This window comes from Pteropus vampyrus, unplaced genomic scaffold (genome assembly GCF_000151845.1).
Source record: "Pteropus vampyrus isolate Shadow unplaced genomic scaffold, Pvam_2.0 Scaffold91, whole genome shotgun sequence".
Lineage (NCBI taxonomy): Eukaryota > Metazoa > Chordata > Mammalia > Chiroptera > Pteropodidae > Pteropus > Pteropus vampyrus.
Genome location: NW_011888872.1, coordinates 184533 through 203228, shown reverse-complemented (window position 1 = coordinate 203228; position 18696 = coordinate 184533). Strand labels below are relative to the sequence as shown.

Below are 18696 nucleotides of genomic sequence, written 5' to 3'. Positions count from 1 at the left end.
AAAACACGTAATAAATCTACCAAGGTTTAAATGCCTTTTTTCCCTCATTTTTGTTTGATATTCACGCATTTTTCAGTTTAATAGTCTTGGTGCCAAAGATGCTCATATTATCTTAAATTTAAAAACTTGTGTTTTTTAAATCTAGGAATTTCTAGGGAGAATTTTGAGATTCAAAGAACATGGATTAGTATTGTGAAGCATAAAATATAAAATCTTTGCAGGCTGAATATGTTTTCCTACAGTTTTCTGTTTTGTCAGTTCAGATGAAGTTTCAACTCTGTAAAATGGAGATTAAAAGTAGAATGAAGGAATGACTATTTTGTTTAAAATCTCACTTACTGCATCCTTATTAAGAATGAGAAGCTAAAAAAAATACAGTAATAAATGTGATATAATCTCTGTCCCCAAGATTCTAACAGGTGAGACAAGTAACTGTCAAATACAAATGGTAACCATGATAGATTTATTTATGGTGACTTGAAGACACTACGGAATCTTTAGTCTCTTAAGAGGTGAAAACCATCTTGATTCTTGAAGGATGACAAAGGAAAAGAGTGCTGAGAGAAAAGCACTACAGGAAGAAGTGGTATAAATAACTGCACAAGTGATGAAGCAACAGGGTGATGGGCTTCAAAAGGCTTATAGTTACTATAAGGTGAGGCTGAATATGGGGAGGAAGCTGAAGGGAGGGAGCAAATATCACAGAGAATAGGTACAATGTTAATGAATCTGAATACTAGTCTATTCATAATAAAGAACCACTGAAGAGTTTAAAGAACAGGGAAGTAATATTTGCTATTTTAAAAAATGGATTATTTTTATAGTTTTGGGAGTGGGGATTAAGAAAGACAAAGAGAAATCAGTCAGAAAACTCTAATCCTAAGGAGGGTGACCCTGTGACAGGAAAAGGATCAGATACAAGAGATTCTTCAAAGGACAAATAACAGGATGTAGATTGATAGCTGTTAGAAGTTATTGTAACAAAAAATACCAGTAACTGATCAATTAAGAGTAACCATTCAGGACAAAGCCAATACAAATGAACTCCATTTAATGTTTTCAGCTTTGTCAAAATGGTATATTCTAAGTAGTTTTCTGTACACAATTCTCAAACATACCATTAAATATGTAAACATTTTTTGAAGCTCCAGAAGAGTGGTCTTGTGCTTCATATCTTCTGAATACTGGAAGTCAAAAGAAAACTTTTCATTAAAAGATACTGATGGCAGTAAATTAGACATTCCAAGAAAGTATTACAATGTATTTAACACTATTTTTTTTCATTCTTACTGCTATGTGTAGAAAAAGCATAGATATGGTATATTCTTTCTTTAGCAATTCTAGCATTTTAAAAATTGGAGCATTTTGTTCATTATATAAATACTGCCATTACTACTATGTAACAAAGGTGAATAAAAAGATCTTTAAAAAATTGCTTCCCAGATCAACACTCTTTGGTGCAATGCTGATTTAAAAGTTGATTTTGTAAAAACAAAAAACATTTTAGGTGTGCAACTAAGCTGTTTTCTACAATAAATTCACACATTAAAAAAATGATATCTTGCCTTCATCAAGTCACATACCTTTATTTTTTTCTAGAACAAGAGGAGATCCTTAACATTGCAGAGTAATACTGGCCAAGAGCTTTGAAAATCCTCTAAATATTTCAAATATCATTAACTGAGATTCAGGAATCTGGCTAGACTCATTCACTAGATATTTAGTAATGAACACCAGCCTTATAGGAGAGTTCCACATTCATGCTAGATAGTTATTAGATATACCATATCTCATTTAAATATTAAAATAAATCTCTGAAATATTATCTTACTACCTGTCATAATTTTGAAGAAGCTCTGATAGTCTCATGGAATAAGCTTCCTATATGCCAAAAGCATACATTACTTATTTGTGTTGAGTGCAAGTAATACGGCTGTTATTTAAGAGCATATATTCAACTGTGGACACAAGATAAGGACACTGAAATTGAGATCTGTTCAACATATAGCTATCATAAAAGTATATGATATTAAGGCAATAAGAATTAAAAGTAATCAAATTGGCAAAAATAATTACAGTATATTCCTGGCATATAGTAGGTCTAATATTCCATGAAATTATGAGAATAGTCACATAAACTGACATTTTCCACTATATAAATATCTAATACATGCAAATTGTTAATAATCTGGAATACAAAAGTGTTCAGGAATGAAGATCTGGATTTATATTTTCATTATTGGAGAATAAAGTATTAGTTGGCTATAGAACAGAAGTGACTGAATTCTTTAAAATCAAGTCAGACCAAGGATATTTTATTAAATGTGCAATTTCTAAATAAATCTATATCCTACATATATGTATGTATTTACTACTTAAAAGAATACATGTTCACACCCATTAGGATGACTATTACCAACAAAACATAAAATGACAAATGTTGGCAAGGATGTGAAGAAATTGGGATCCTTCTGCACTACTAATAGGAATGTAAAATGGCACAGCTACATTGGAAAATGGCATGGTGATTCCTCAAAAAAACTAAATACAGAATTACTATATGATCCAGCAATTACAATTTTGCACATATACACAAGATATGAAAGCAAGGACTTGAATGTGTATTTGTACACTCATGTTCATAGCAGCACTATTCATAATAGCCAAAGGAGTAAGCAAACCAAAAGTGTCCCCTGACAAATGGATAAACAAAATGAAATATTATTTAGCCTTAAAAAGGAAGGAAATTCTAAAACATATTACAACATGGATGAACCTTAAAGACACTGGGCTAGGTGAAATAAGCCAGTTACCAAAGGACTAAATGTTGTTATGATTTGACTTATAGGAGGTACCCAGAATAGTCAAAGTTATAGAGACAGGAAGTAGAATAGTGGTTGCAAGGGGTTTAGGAGAAGTGAGAATGGGGAGTTAAATATTTAATGGGTACAGAGTTTCAGCTGGGAATAGTAAAAAAATTCTGGAGACTGATGGAGGTGATGATTGCAATGTGAATGTATTTAATACCACAGAACTGCATACTTATAAATAAATGGCTAATATGGTAAACTTTATGTTGTGTACATTTTACCACAATTAAAATATATGTAGCTTTCTATAAGCTTTCTGTGAACATCAGAAAAGGGAATAAAAATAACTAACATTTTCATTTAACAATCAAGTGCCCATTAACTAGAGTACTTTCCAAAGTCAAGTCAAATTCTATTCTGTATTTTTGATGCAGAGACAAATCTAAATTTAGTTCTTAACCAAAAATACCATTTATGAGACTTACAATTAGCAGATCTGATTGTTCTTTCTGTTAATATATACTAATTCCTGACAATGCTAATGATTAAAAGGTGGTCATTAATATGACAATGAGAAAAACAAGTATGGCTAAATCATCAGCTAAAAAGAAAATTACTGAAAACATGCTTCTTTGATAATAACTTGTTCTACAAATTTATGCAGCTAGGACCAGCAAATTTAGTCACAAAATTTCCATATGCTAAATGAAATCAATTATTCAACTATTTCTAAACATAATGTCTCAGATGATAAACTTAAAAACATCAATGTAACTGAAGCCAAAAAGCAAACTCATTGAGTATACTATAAATTGGAAGCCTTAAAGCATTAACTTAAACATATTAAGAATTGAATAGAGATATATAAAGAATTGCAATACTTTGTTGGGGGTGGTGGGGAGCCAGGACATCAAGATGACATGATGGAGGAAAACAAAAACTCAAGTGCAAGCATAAAGAAAGTTTTCCAAGAAATTTTAAAAGCAGTGCTAAGCGACAAACTGAAAATAGTCCACGGTAAAAAAGAATGAAAACTAGAAAGAACAAATAACGAAAATAACAAAGCAGAGCTTACCCAAACAACTAGGCCTGCAATCAAATTTACTTTGGGATAAATATTAAAGAAACAAGTTTAATGATCTTGGTACTATTTTCCTATTTTGCTTTATGCTTTGCTTATTTTCTATATAATTAAAATTTGTATTTATTTTTACTGACAATACCATGTCACTGTATACATTCAGTATGTATATTCCACAACTATGCTTTCCTTTGAGAAATAAGTTATACTACAATGTTAGTAGTAATCTACTGAAATGTAAAAATAATTAAAACATGAGTTAGCTAGTTACGTAATCAAATTTTCTTTTTTAATTCACATATTACTTTCTCATAATAGTTTAGTAAACTGAAAAAAAGTCAAGATTTATCAACAAAATTTGACTTTTAGTTTTAACTTTTAAAGTGAGGAAACTGTACCTTAGCAGTGAAGACAGCCTGTCTTGCCTCAGGTATCATATAAAGTTGCTGAATAGTGGAAGCCAAGTAACATGTAGCTCCAAGGTTAGTCAGGCCGACAAATCTACACTCAGCACGGACATCCTCGTGAGGCCAGTAGTCCCATTTATAAGGTGCATGAGCTGCTGAAAAAAGAGGGAGGAAAAGATGCACCCCCCACCAACAAACTATTAAACATAATGTATTCTGTTTTTATTAATAGACACTACTTACCTCCATTACATATTTAGTTAATATATATAAAATATTATACACAGTAATTTTTAAAATTAGTAAGAACACATAGTAAAACTAATTCATTTCCTAAAAATTCAAAGGACTGTCACAACTGTATTTTTAAAAAATTTTTACTTTTTAACTTCTGTAACATCCTAGCAACAACAATTTACAATGTTAAAGTGTGTGAACAGCAAATTCTTTTATTAAATCATGCCCTCTAAAAATGTCATTTCTGTATACGAAAGATTAAAGGAAAAGAATACTTACACTGCATGTGTTGTGCCATAACCCAGTTGTGTATTAGCCTGTAGTTCTCAACAGATCCCTTTACCATCTCTACTAACAAATCATAAGCAGCAGCTCTTGAAGAATGTGATTTGCACTTTGGCTGCTGTCTATCCTTTAAACTAGGCAACAAAAACAGGAGATTGAAGATATCTCTTAAGAATTCCTGGAAAAAAGAAAAAGACCAAGTACATTACATAAACTAGGTTATATGACAATCTACAATTTACTAAAAGACTTTAAAAACTTAAAGTGGCATCATATACTATCGTCCGAAAGTCTTCCCAACGATCATTTCTTTTAGAGAAAAGAGAATGGGTAGAGATCACTATCACTCTTACCTTCCCTCCCTCTTGATACCTAAATCAGTTCATTCTTACAGATTCCCATCTACAATGCTTTTATTTTACACTCCATTAACTGACCAAAAGTTTTTGTTAAGGACTCATTACTCCCTATCTTGACTGCCTGTGCATTTATTTAAGTTTTCCATTTCACTCTAATAAAAATAATAGTGACAACAGCAGCAAAAGCAGCAAATTACTCATTAGAACTTTTAGGTGCCAGATAATATTCAAAGGCTCTCTGAAGTCACAGAGTTGGCAGGTGCCCGAGTCATGATTTAGACACCAAGTCTTTAATTTCTATACCAGTGAAGTTCGAACTGAGGTGCAAAGTTTACCATGTAAAGTACAATCCAGATGTACTTTTTCCTAAATTTGATCTCCCTGAGAAAGGGTCACCTTTCCCACTTGTTCTTTCTTAACCTTCTTTGGTAAAGTACCAAAGGACCAATTACCTCCCTCACTCCTCTCCAATACTACTATGGTACATCGTTCTGGGATAAAAAACTTCCTGGAGTAGTGTAAAGAAAAGAGGTAATATACTTAAGACTGAGACTGCTATCCATTTAGAAATGCTGGATTGTCAAGCTTGCCTTGGCTGTTATCTGGAAACCTGAATGGTAAACAGTTCCCTCCTCTGATATAAAACTTTCCCTAAGTGATAAAAGTGGCTCACTACCTGTTTGTATTTGGTTTATGCTGAATAACTGCTTTCAACCTGGGAATCTGAAATTTTAGTGACTGTGGTTAGTTATGCAGATACTATTGTGCCTATATGACTCACCCCAATAAAAACCCTGGACACCTAGGCTCGAGAGCTTCCCTGGTGGACAACACCACATGCGTTGTAACATTCATTGCTGGGAGAATTAAGTATGTCGTGTGCAACGCCATTGGAACAGGACACTTAGAAGCATGAACGTGGGATCTACCAGACTTGGTCCTATGCTCTTCTTTTGCTGATTTTATTCTGTATAGCCTATTGTAAAGTGATGTACTTTGTTTAAAATGAATCAAATTTAAGAATTTATATGAGTATATAACAGGTATGCAAATGTGTTCCTGCAATGTTCTTTTACGAGAAACATGCCAAGAAAGATTATTTCTCTCTTATGTATTTCAATTAAAAAAAAATTTTTTTTAATGTATTCATTTTTTTAAATGAAGAAAGCAGATCACATACTGGTATTTACATAATATAAATGATATATTTGTGTCTTTAACAGTCACAGAAAGTCCTGGAAGGCCATCACCAAAGCATCAGGAGAAATCAAACTATGTATAGGAATCTTCTCTTTGCACTAGCTAAATTTTTTTTCCTTATTTACAATGATTCTTTACTTTATAATGATATGTTATCAAAAAAAAAAACAACTAATATATTTATATTTTAGAATAAAAGTTATATATTGGTTTATAACTTAATAAGCAAGGCTATTACTCAATCAAATTATTCCCAGTAAGTGTAATGGAAAACTTAAAAAAGGACTTAGAACTAGCACAGGGGGCTTTGTGAAATAGGGGAAGTAGCATGGATTTAAGACAGATAAAGATAAGACTGTCACCTTAGCCTATCTCAGGAATCCTTAGTCTATGCCCAGGACAATCTTCCTGTCAATGCAGGCAACGGCAAAAGTGCCAATGGAAAAGTGAATAATTTAATCTAAAGAGTAATTAGACATGTGTTGGTATAGAGTCATTAAGTGTATCAAACATTCAATAACAGATTTTGTCAATTTGGCCTTTAAATATGAAATAAGACAGGTACTCTATATGACTACTTATTAATTCCGTTGTGTAAATTATTAATTCAAAATAGTCGACCCTACCAAACTGTATTATCAGAGTTTGCCTCTCTCCAATCATAGGAATTAAAACTTGTTTCTGCATTCTAAAAACAAGCCAAGACTTATATTTCAAGGTTCATTTTATTCAAAGTTCACTTTTCCTACCACCAATAAAGTTCTAGCAAACTTTTTGTTTGCATGTTTAAGAAAATTTCACATATCCATAAACAAAAATTTCAATCAAATTTCATATAGACACTAGATGTCTTAATGCCTACCTGTCCTTCCCTTGAAAATTTAAAGGGTGGTTTGTGTTTAATAACACTTGTTGCGAGCCTTAGGAGTCCTGTAAGCCCATCATCTTCTATATTACCATCTTGATGATCAAGGATCTCTCTGCTACACAAAAGAATACAAGAAAACAAGGTAGTTCACACAGTTACACCCTTTATCTTTTCTCAACAACATAACTGTCAATCTCACATCAAATTTTACCTTCGAATACAGTCAGCCAAATGTCGTGCCAAAGCATCTAAGTCAAGGAGCGTTGTCTTAATACAAAGAGAAAATACAAAATTCAAATATAAATTTTTATGTTTAGTAGTTCAGAGATTATTAAAACAACAACAATAAAAAACCCTTTCCTTGTCAGTAACAAGAATTCAGTTCTCCTAAATTCATTAATATACCTATTAAATAACAAATAACTCTTTACTTATCATGGTCAATTAATAAAATTATAGATGTAAATACATCACTGATAGTCCTTTAAAAAAGATACAATGAAATAGTAATAAATTATGGTACAGAAATTTACTGAGAAGACTCTAAGGTTTATTGTTTTAGTTTTAATAATTTTATTCAGATGTAATCACATACTGTACAATTCACCCACTAAGGTTTGTTTTTAATAGCACCTTTAAATTAGGCTTTAAAAATAAACTTAAATGTACAGTTAAATAATTTCACTGTACACACAAAAATTTTTTTCAGATTTTATAAAATAGAACTTAAGAGGATTCTCAAAGAAACTCAGATCTCTATGAAAGAAAGTAACTTTGGCAAGCAAGAAATATTAGATTCCTATTTTAAATGGGCAACCCTAGATTTAAAAAAATTAATGTTTATCTGGCATACTTTATGAATAAAAAAGTTAAAACATTCAATATTTATAATTCTTCAAATGAAAAGTAGAAAACTTTAAGAATTCATCACATGTAAGCTGTTTCTTAAAAATAGGAAGTTCAAACACTACAGGATATTTTAAATGTAAAGTATACACACACTTTGAAATATATAAAAAATTGAGACAATATTTACTATTTATATATATTTTCTTTAAGTGTTTCTCATTTTTTTCTGAGGTCAGATAGATGCATTTGTGCTTACTAAATTTATAAAGGAGAAAATATAAGCATTTATATGGCAAGTGTGTCTTTGAAAAACTTGTTTTAAACACTTCTTTGGATGAAAATATTTTACTCTAATATAATTAATATATCAGCAAACTGATAGTATTTTAGCTTAAAATGAGTTATTTTTGAACTACAATTTTATTTACATTCAGAACTCCAAATCCATATGCTATTATAGAAAGTTGCATTTAAATTTAAAGTCTAAATTTCATGTTCCAAATAAGATTTTACATCCACAAATCTTATTTGGAAGAGACAGGAAACTACTTACAGGTATCAGATGAAGACATTACAACAAAGAGCAAAGTAAAAAGAAGAAAAGCAGAATAGAAAGGCATAAATAAATACAGTGGAAAACTTATGACATTGTTAACTCATAGACTGATAAAAATGCTTTTAATAAGGATCTATAAAGTTAAGAAAACACACGTGCAAAATTCAACTCTGTTAACTAGTTAATGTATTTCCTGAACATACCTGACTAGCGTCCTTTATATGTATGTTGTCAACTAATTTGCACAACAACCAAAAATATTCTTTACATCCAGGTTTTAACATTGGTTCCTCTTCATAATCATCTATCTATAAAAAAAAATTTTAACTTTGTGAAAACATTTTAAAAAGGGAAATAACTTATATTACAGTATATTTAAGAAACTATGGGCTTTATGAAAAAAATTAAATCCCAATGCAAACTAAACAGTATTCATATATTAACAAAAAAATAAATAGAACTAGTTTTTATAAAACAGAACAGGTACATAAGTGAATAATATGAGAACTCTCAGAAAAACATTACTCTCAAATTAATTATAACGTACTTGGAACATACATGAATAACATATGCTAAATAATGTGATACAAATTAAGAATTCATTGAAAATGTGGGAACAAAAGAACCTATGGAACATGAGTATATATAAATCTAAACACATGCAATGGCCTATCAGTTTTGAAATTAAAAAATGAACTCATTATATTTCTTAAGTAGTCGATGATAGAATATTATAGAGGAGAAAAATGTAAATCCTACAATGTATCGTATTTCTGGGATTAGTAAAATTTACTTATTAATGGACTCTGGATTTATCATGTGGTAGAAGTCTTTTATAAGGCTAGTATTATATACACTGGAGCAAGGAAAGAAACTGAAAATTCAGAATATCATAAGAATAAAAAAAACCCTGTGTGACTGAGAAGAAAGCAACATTTATGTTTCTGTCTTTCAACTTATTAACACAAGGCCCAGAACCAAGTAAGAACAAATGTTATTTCCAAACAGAGTATCCATAAGAGATCCCACAGAGCTAAAATCAAAGCACATAGATTCCATTTCCAGGTATAACATGGACACGTGTCACATTGCAGTCATTTTAAGAACTATATAACTATTATTCTCTCTGTAAAAATTATATATGGTAACCAAGTACTCAAAATTACTGCAAGGATATAACACAGTGATAAACCTGGGACAAAGGAAATTGAAAAAACAGAAACTGCTCCTGAACACAGTAAAATCTTACCCTGACAGGTTTGAGTGCTTGAGCATCAGGAAGAAATTTCAACAATGTTGACGCAGCCAACAGCAGAAAAGAACGATTGATTGAGTCTCCTCCATCCAGCCCTGACAGAGATAACTTATAAAGACCATTGCAAGACTCATGACGGACTGCAGTCTAAATGAAAAAGCAAGTTCCAAAGACAGTCTTAGTTAGTACTAAAAAGTTAATATATTAAGGTTACTATGTTGGCAGAAATAATATGTTAAGTGGCTTCTTTAGCAAAGTATTCACATACTCATGCATGTAAATAATATATGATTTGAATAAAGTACTCCAAAGTATACAGTAATATGTAAAAACATATTTTAGAAATCTCAAATATGGCTGTAAAATAAAACCAACAAATAAACACAACAAATATAAAAGGGATTATGTAGAGTATATTCACAACTTATTTACAAGGTTAAGTAACAGAATAAAATATTTTCATAACTAGAAGATATTTAGAAAGTAGTTAAACTAGAACATTTTACAGATTCTAAAGGACTTGCCCAAATGTCACAATGGTTATCTTGGACAGAGCCAGAACAAGAACACATAAGCATTCAATTAAGAGCTACAGTTTTAGACAGTGCTGTCTTTCGAAGATGTGATTGTTGTGGCTAAGTGATTACTGAGAGTGTGTTTCTACTATTTCATTTAGCAATATGAAGTAATATCAAGATATGGCTAGTGAAAATTATATTGACCTCAGTGTCAATAATGAAATCAAAAGAAAATATATTTGACTTATTTTTAGTCTCTCTTGCATCTAAGGATATACTCCAATAGAAAAAGCAAAAGAAACTTCTCTAAAACATAAATTACCAAAATAAACACTCAAGAACCACGAACCAGAAAAAGCAATTTAAAAAACCCAAAAGCAAAAGAATCACTCTGTAAACAAATATTTCAGAAAAAGACAAATATGAATGCCACAGAATATTTAATGTTCACACTCAAGTGTACATAGTTCAAACATAGTTCAAAACACTCTAGATCTTAAAGGATTAAATAAGCGCATTACAGATAATGTGATATTCTTATGGAACCATGTCCATTTGTTTCCATATATAACTATATAGTTCTTTAAGAACTATATACTTTTTAATGTTTTTATTATCAATGCTAGTAATATAAAAATAAAGAGCAACAGTACTAATCTTAATGTTTATCTTACCTCAGGAATAAGGAGAGTCAATTTCTTTAGCCAATCTTGTAAATGATCACTATCTGCAAGGCTAGATTTCACTAAAGAACAGCAATGAGCCCAACTCACCAAGAGCCACATTGAATAATGTGAAACTAAAGAAAAATTAGAAAAAAAATACAGCTGTCAGGGCTTGTGCTATAAAGAAAACACTATCATTATTAAAGATATTATAAATATAGTGTTATAAATATAGTTATCCAAGTATTTATTATTAAAAATTAATTTTGTTGAACCCTCACCTTCATGTCTAGACCTGTGATCGGACTGAGCTTTCAATACTCTGTAAAGTAAAAACACAAAACAACCACTAATTAAATTCAGCAATGAATTAAAAAAAACTCTATTTATTACCACATATTCTTTAAGGTATATACAACTCTCTCTCCAAAAGATTAGATTTTAAGAAAGTTACTTTTCTTCGCTATAGTCTTTATCTTTTATTTTTAAAATCACTGGTAAAATTTTATTATAGCAAACACCAAATGAATGTTCAGATTTAATAAAATTTGAGTGAATCCAATAAATGAACCCTCAAAAACTGCTCATGATTTAGTTACTAAAGACATGTATTACAAAGAGAAAGGTTCTAACAGTTCAGAGTCAAAACCCGAGACTCCTTAAAAAATAACCATATATTAACTAACATAAAATGCCTTTCCTTTGACAGGACAAAAATTCTAAGATGTGCTAACTTATATTATAGAGGGCCAAAGAATGAAAGAAAGAGACAAAGGTATTTAACCAGTTAATAGCTGTGGGGCAACTAACAACAGACTGCACACATTCCTGAATGTATGCTGGAGCTTTGAAACTTCTACAGCAACCACCAGAAGCCGCCTCATCTTGCTTATGCATGAACTTTCAGGACAGTTTCACACAACCAATCAAAAGTAGTAAATATTTCTTCCTCAGAGACTATGCACCTATCCTAGAACTGCCTCCACTTCACCTTTTACCACCACCGCCCCATTATCTGTAGCCAATGTAAATTCTTTCAAAACAACTTACATCTTTCTTCACAAAACAATGTATAAAGGAGCCTGTTAACTCCAGAACAGCTGTCAATGTTGCCTACTCCATCTAGCCCTGCTGCTGGTGATTTAGATTTATTGCCCCCACTAGGACGTGGTCCTTTTCTGGCTAGCATTTGGCCCAATAAACCCTTTCTTTCAGAAAAGCTTTTAGCCATGAAAGTTTCTGTTTAACACTTTCGCACTGTTAATGCCACTTTCTATCAAAAATGGTTAAAAGTAAATTATTAAAAAGTAGAGATAACTGATTAGTTTAATTCTATAGGATTTCAGCTCCATTTTTCTCCATATTTTTAGTAACTTCGATGGAAAATGTTATTATCTCAATTTACAGAAATCTAAATATTAAAATTTTTCATTTAAACAAAATGATTAAATATGGCTTATTTGCCTTACAAATAAGCTGTTAAAAAAAAAGAGCCAATCTTTACCATCCCCACTTCGTCATAATTCACAAAATACCTTTCAAAATATCAAAAAGCAAGGCTCACCAAAATTATTGAAGTAAAAGGTGCTAAGAAGTCAAAATTTTTAAGTCAAGTATTTGGCCATACTACATTTTAATTTTTATCATATTGGTATAATATATTTAACTTTACCATAGCAACCTACCCATCTATCTTTTAAATCTGTAGCATTAGAAGATTTTTGATAACGTAGACAAAAAGTTCTGTCTAGCTGTTGTAATTGATAAACTTCCTTGCACCATATAAACTGAAGATGAGAGCTTATGAAAAAATAACAATGCAGAAACAGGAGCTGAGAAAACATAGAGATGGGGTAGGGGAGCTCACATTTCAAAGACTGTAATGAGGTCTGTAAGAATGGAACTGGTGGAATGAAAAACAAGAATTGCCACAGAGTGAACCAGCTTGAAGAGCAGCAACAGATATCAAATCTGCACATTTATTTTTCATTGTTTGAGGTTAACGAGGTGAACAAAAAGCAGACTAATGTCATCACTGAATTGCCTTAACTCAATATATTGTAGTGTGTGGGATAAAAAGGTAGAACGCGTGTTAAGAGGACGAGGAGGAAGAATTAAGAATTATTTAGCTGGACAGTAATTGGTGGTTGGGGTGTAAAATGTATTTTATCATACAAATCAAAGGCACGTTCTTCATTTCCCCATGTTATTCATTAATAAGCTTTAATGCCAGATAAGATGCCTGGCATTAAAAATACAATGGTTAGCAAAATCAGTTATAGTTCGTATAGAATTTGGAGCCTAGTGGGGTAACACAGATATTAATCAAGTAATGAATGTGAATTCAAGTGAGACAGACACTAAAGAAAAGTACGTTAGAAAAAAAGTAATCATGTTATTTATATGCAACCACTGCCTATGAAGGTGACTTTAAAAAGCATCTAAACAGTTAATTAGCTATTAACCATAAATAGGATTAAGCACTTTCAAAGGTGTTTACATTAGCTTTATAAATCATTTCAGCACAACGGCAAACTTTAGTCCAACATAACACCTACGGAATATTTGGAAATTAACTTTACACACTTTAATATACTTTATGTAATTATTTAAGGCATAAAGCCAGCTCCCCATGTATTAGCAATGATTATATCACATATATTCATTACTATAATTTAATGGTAACTTCTGTACTGTACTTTTGTTAATCGAGGGCTTAGAAGCAAGGAAACACTAGAAGCAATGAGAATACCAAACACCCATATTTTGTAGGTTCCCCACCAAAAGGAACTAGAACTTCTTAAGGAAATGACTGATTCTAGGACCAAGGAAAACTACAAACCTGGAAGATCCTGCAGTAACAGGAAAAAACATTCCTCCCCTCCATGCCAAATAATGAGGTATGCAAAAGGACACATAAACAAGCCTGAAGAAGCCAACTCAAGTATAGTTTTAGCAAAGTGAATACTACTAGTAACTAATTACAACATGATCAATTTTAAAAAATTGATACTAAATAAACGAGAAAGCTCTTCCTCACAATAAGATGTAGATTAATAAACATAAAAGGAATGGTAAGAATTAGAAAATCACTAGAGTTTGTAAACATACTAATATTTAATTCAGGCAAGAATCATCACTGAATGCTAAAAATCAATGAATGAAAATTTTATTACAAAGAAATTAAAGCAATTGCAAAATATATTCCTAGGGGTTACTTTTAATTACAAAGGAAAACTCAGAAACCTTATTGTAGAGAAACCTACAGGAAACCAGATTAACTGATCAAAATCAATATCACTAATAATGGACAAACGTTCATCACCAGATTGTATTGGGAAAGACACATCATTTATTGAGTATTCCTGCTGAAAGGCATACTCTGAATCTATTCATGAGGAATAATCAGGAAACATAAACTGAAAGGTATTTTATAAAAGAATTGGCCTGTGTGACTCAGAAATGTCAACAGCATCAAAGAAAGGCTAAGAAAGTACCTCTAATTAAAGGAAATGGAATAAATATGACAACTAAATACAGTACATGATCCTGGACCAGGAAAAGAATTGTTATAAAGAATACTGAGACAAGATGAATAGCAACTGATTGTTTAGATAACAGTATTATATCAATGTTAGATTTTCTAAATTTGAATATTTTACTTAAGAAAATATCCTCGGTCTTAAGAGATACACATCAAATTTATGGGTAAATGTTCATAATGTCTGAAACTTACTCTCAAAGATTCAAGACAATATGTAAATAAATGTGTTTGCACAGACACAAATATACGCTCATGATTATGTGATAAAAATTGACAAAATGTTAATAATATGCAAATCTAGACAAAAAGTATGAGAATTCAGTGAAACACCCTCATAATTTTTCTGTTAAGTATTAAATTTTTTCAAAATTAAGTTTTAAGACACTGTGTTCTTACTTTAAATACATACATAAGTTATGTTAAAAGTTTCATACCTAGGAGCCAGATTATCATACGTATAAGCAACAGACATAAGTCGCTGAATCAAACTGGTTCCTTGTACAAGAACAAGAAATACCTTTAAAACAAAAAAACATTAAGTCTTTAAATACATTAAAACACAAAACTGTATTTTTAACCCAAGACTCCATATTATTTTAATTTTTATCTATAGGAAATATCTTAAGAATGGCTATTTGAAAATACTATAAAAATATCAAATATTAGAAAACCAGAATTTTGAAACCAAGGTTAAAAACAGCAACTTTAAAACGAAAATATTCAAAATTCAGAAATACACAAGCAAAACTAACCTGTGTATTTAATCTACAAATTCTCTTGCATGTTGCCCCATTGGGTGAGAAAAATATATCTATTACATATTAGTGTTTTTTGGGGGCAGTGGGTGAAGAATTAAATATTTTTTACTTTTGAAATAAAAAACAAGTCAAGCAATGGAAGATTCCTCAACTATCCTAAAGTAAGTATAGAAAAGCAATATAATATACTAGGGATACAGAGCATGGGTTCTAGGTGAAAAACTTGAGGTTCAATGAAAATTAGCTTGCTAACTTTCGAGTTGCATGATTCTAAAAAATACTTAATTTCTAAATTCTAGTTCTTAATTTACATAATAGGGAAAAAATAATTTACTAATTTAATGAAAAATTACTGAATCCCTTCTGTAGGGCAGAACCCATTCTGGGCACTTATTATATAAGGCACTGTTCCTATCCTGGAGATGCCAGCCCAGTGCAGCAGAAAACACAGAGAGCACTGTAACATAAGTATATACAATGTGCCAAATGTGCAAAACAAGGGAACATCAATTAAACCTATCCTGCCCCAAATCAGGAAAGCTTAACTATGTTTAGGCTGGAATTTGAAAGTCCAATTTGGAATTTGATCCTTCTAAAAGGCTATTTTGGAGAACAAATAAAAGAATGCATGACAATAAATTAAAAGAATTACTATCTATAGTATACTAAAATTGGATGACTTTGTCTCCAGAATTAGTGTAACAAAAATTTTTGTTCTGAAACAGCTTAGATTTACATATTAGGCTCTAATTATTATGATAAATAAACAAACTGTAAAATACATATAGTATGTACCTTTTGTAAACTATAAAAACCTAACACTGGCATATGTATAGTAAAAAACACTAACACATAAAGCTATTAATGGTAGTCACTTATAACTGGAGAGAAGGTTCACGTGTATATTCTGAACTATTTTTAATCAGAATGTATTTGTATATATTTTTTAAAAACAAACCAATTCTTTCCAAACTCTGTATGTATTACACACACACACACACACATTATTAATATCTCAACAGGAAATCACTAATAACGGTCAAAAGCTTCAGAAGTATTTAGTGAATTGATGGAAAGGAATACAATCAAATTGAGCTTTTTATATTAATTGTAACCTGGAAAATTTATTCTGGGAACAAAAACAAAGAAACAAACATTACAGCAATGCAAGGTAAAGCAAGCAGTTCACAACATGCAACACTGTGGAGCACATTTAGATTACACTGTAGTTCCTATGTCTCTTTTAATTATATTAGCTATAAATAATCTGAAATACCAGCATTTTTCCCATTTAACTCCTAAAATTCCAAATGGGACATATGCTTCAGGTTTCCATTTTTACCAGGATTTTCCAACCTATGATCACCACAATATTTCTGTAACGGTAACAGCTCATTATACTGGTGTTTCTTGAGCAGGTATGAAGTGAGGCGCCATTCTCACAAGGTTACAAAAAGGTTACAAGATGAGAACTAAAAAACTGTCTTCATCTCTCTCCACTTCCCAGTTCACTGATGGAAACATTGGAAATGCAAATATTTGATTATGAGAACAACAGAATCCACAGTCAAAAGTAATTCTAATTTTAATGTTGGATGTGCTAGTTATTGCATCATTTCCTTCAGCTCTAAATCTACCATTCTATAAACTTGCTCTGCAATAGGGCTGGTATGTCACACACTAAATCCCTCTTTTGCCAGCTGGCTTCCTATTAGGTTCTGTCAACCTGAGATACTAGAGAGATTACTCCCTTGCTTTTTCAATTAGCACTGTTCCAGAAGTTATTTTACCCAGAAAAAGAAGCTGGTTTCAGAAGCAGTAGCCAAATCCTTTTCTCAGAGGCCTAAGTTTCAGTTCAACAGGGTCCCTTGTATAAGTTTATTTCTGAAAACCTCAACCTTTTCTTGCCATATATTCCTCAAACTCTGGGGGTGGTAAATGGTTACTTGTCTGGGTTACCTCAGTATTCTCTTTTTGTATTTTCAGCCCTCTAATGCATACATGTAAAACCAATTCTGTATTTTAAATTTCCTCTGTTGAAATACTTAGTGTGGTTTGTTTTCTTGAATGGACCCTGATAACACTCAGTATAGACATTACTGAGTCCAAATAATGAACTCATTCCTACAGTTACATAACATTAAAATGCCATATATTTCATTCCTGCATTTTGGATGATGAAATGAAAAGCATTATTGCTTCATAATTACTACTGCTTTAAAATGAAGGCATCACTTCAGCTATTAAGTCATACTGTGGTAATCTAGGATAGCATTTCTTGTATTTCTTGCATTTGTGTATTTCTTCATTTTGTAAACGCAAAAATATATGAGCTCTCCTAAAACATAAACAGAATTCATTACTACAATTTAATGATAATTTCTGTACTTACCTCTGTTAATCTTGGTATATGAAGACTCTTGGCATGATCACCGGCAGCCTTTCTTGATTTACCAGGCCAAGTTCTTTTCCTATGGCTTTCTGCTATACCAGACCAGGCAAAGACATCATGATAAGCTAAATCCAGATCAGATGGATCTACTGCAAACTGGCATATTAATTTCAGCAAGCAAGCAAGACAGTCTAGCTGCCACTGTGGATAAGAAGAAAACATCATTTCTCTATTTTCATTAATTTAGTATGGCTACTATACACTTTGAAATTAAAGGCTAGAAAATGAAAACAATTATAGCTAGTATTTAATTCATATGCTACAAAATTTTCTGCTCACGTATTACAATTAGTAACAATACAATTTTAGAAAAATGAAGAAAAAGTATCTAGACACCAAGAGGGTATATTTAGTAAAATGGAAATGACACTTGCATTTCTATCATGACAACAACATAAGAATGTAATAGATACAAAGTTTTTTAAAAAATATACTCAAAATGTACTGTAATTTTAAAAAATTATTAAAATGCTAACAAAGATATCATTTACCTACTTATAAAATGAACTGAGAGAGTACTGCAAGTTGTTTCTCCACACAAGTGGCATATATTCTAGTATTCTGGGGCCAAAGTGATAGTTCTAGAAAATAATTCAACTGAAAATATTGCACTTACATATGAACATATAAAATAAAATATTTCTTTGGTAAAATAAATAAGTGTTTAGTGTACTATTTCTTTTTTAAAAAAATTATTATTACTTATGCCTATAGCACCTGGTCTTTCTAGGTGGTCTCCCATCCAAGTACTAACCAGGCCCGACTCTGCTTAGCTTCTGAGATCAGACATCGGGCTTGTTCAGGGTAGCATGGCTGAAGACCGTGGACCATGGCTCCATTGGGGCATGAACC

General features: G+C 31.3%; 1 protein-coding gene across 8 annotated transcripts in view; it reads right to left on the bottom strand.

Annotated features, from left to right (window-relative positions):
* The window catches only part of USP34 (ubiquitin specific peptidase 34), a 214788-nt gene that overhangs the window by 51268 nt on the left and 144824 nt on the right, over positions 1–18696 (bottom strand). For 5 of the 8 annotated variants that reach the window (XM_023532842.1, XM_023532838.1, XM_023532844.1 and 2 more), the window contains 10 exons: positions 15069–15151; positions 11372–11412; positions 11100–11224; positions 9902–10054; positions 8856–8960; positions 7459–7514; positions 7242–7362; positions 4815–4998; positions 4290–4453; positions 1119–1184 (listed from right to left, as the gene is read on the bottom strand). In XM_023532842.1, the coding sequence (XP_023388610.1) occupies positions 1119–1184; positions 4290–4453; positions 4815–4998; positions 7242–7362; positions 7459–7514; positions 8856–8960; positions 9902–10054; positions 11100–11224; positions 11372–11412; positions 15069–15151 (1098 nt within the window). The remainder of the gene's footprint in view (positions 1–1118; positions 1185–4289; positions 4454–4814; positions 4999–7241; positions 7363–7458; positions 7515–8855; positions 8961–9901; positions 10055–11099; positions 11225–11371; positions 11413–15068; positions 15152–18696) is intronic. The other 3 variants (XM_023532840.1, XM_011363910.2, XM_023532843.1) reach the window with 1 other exon arrangement.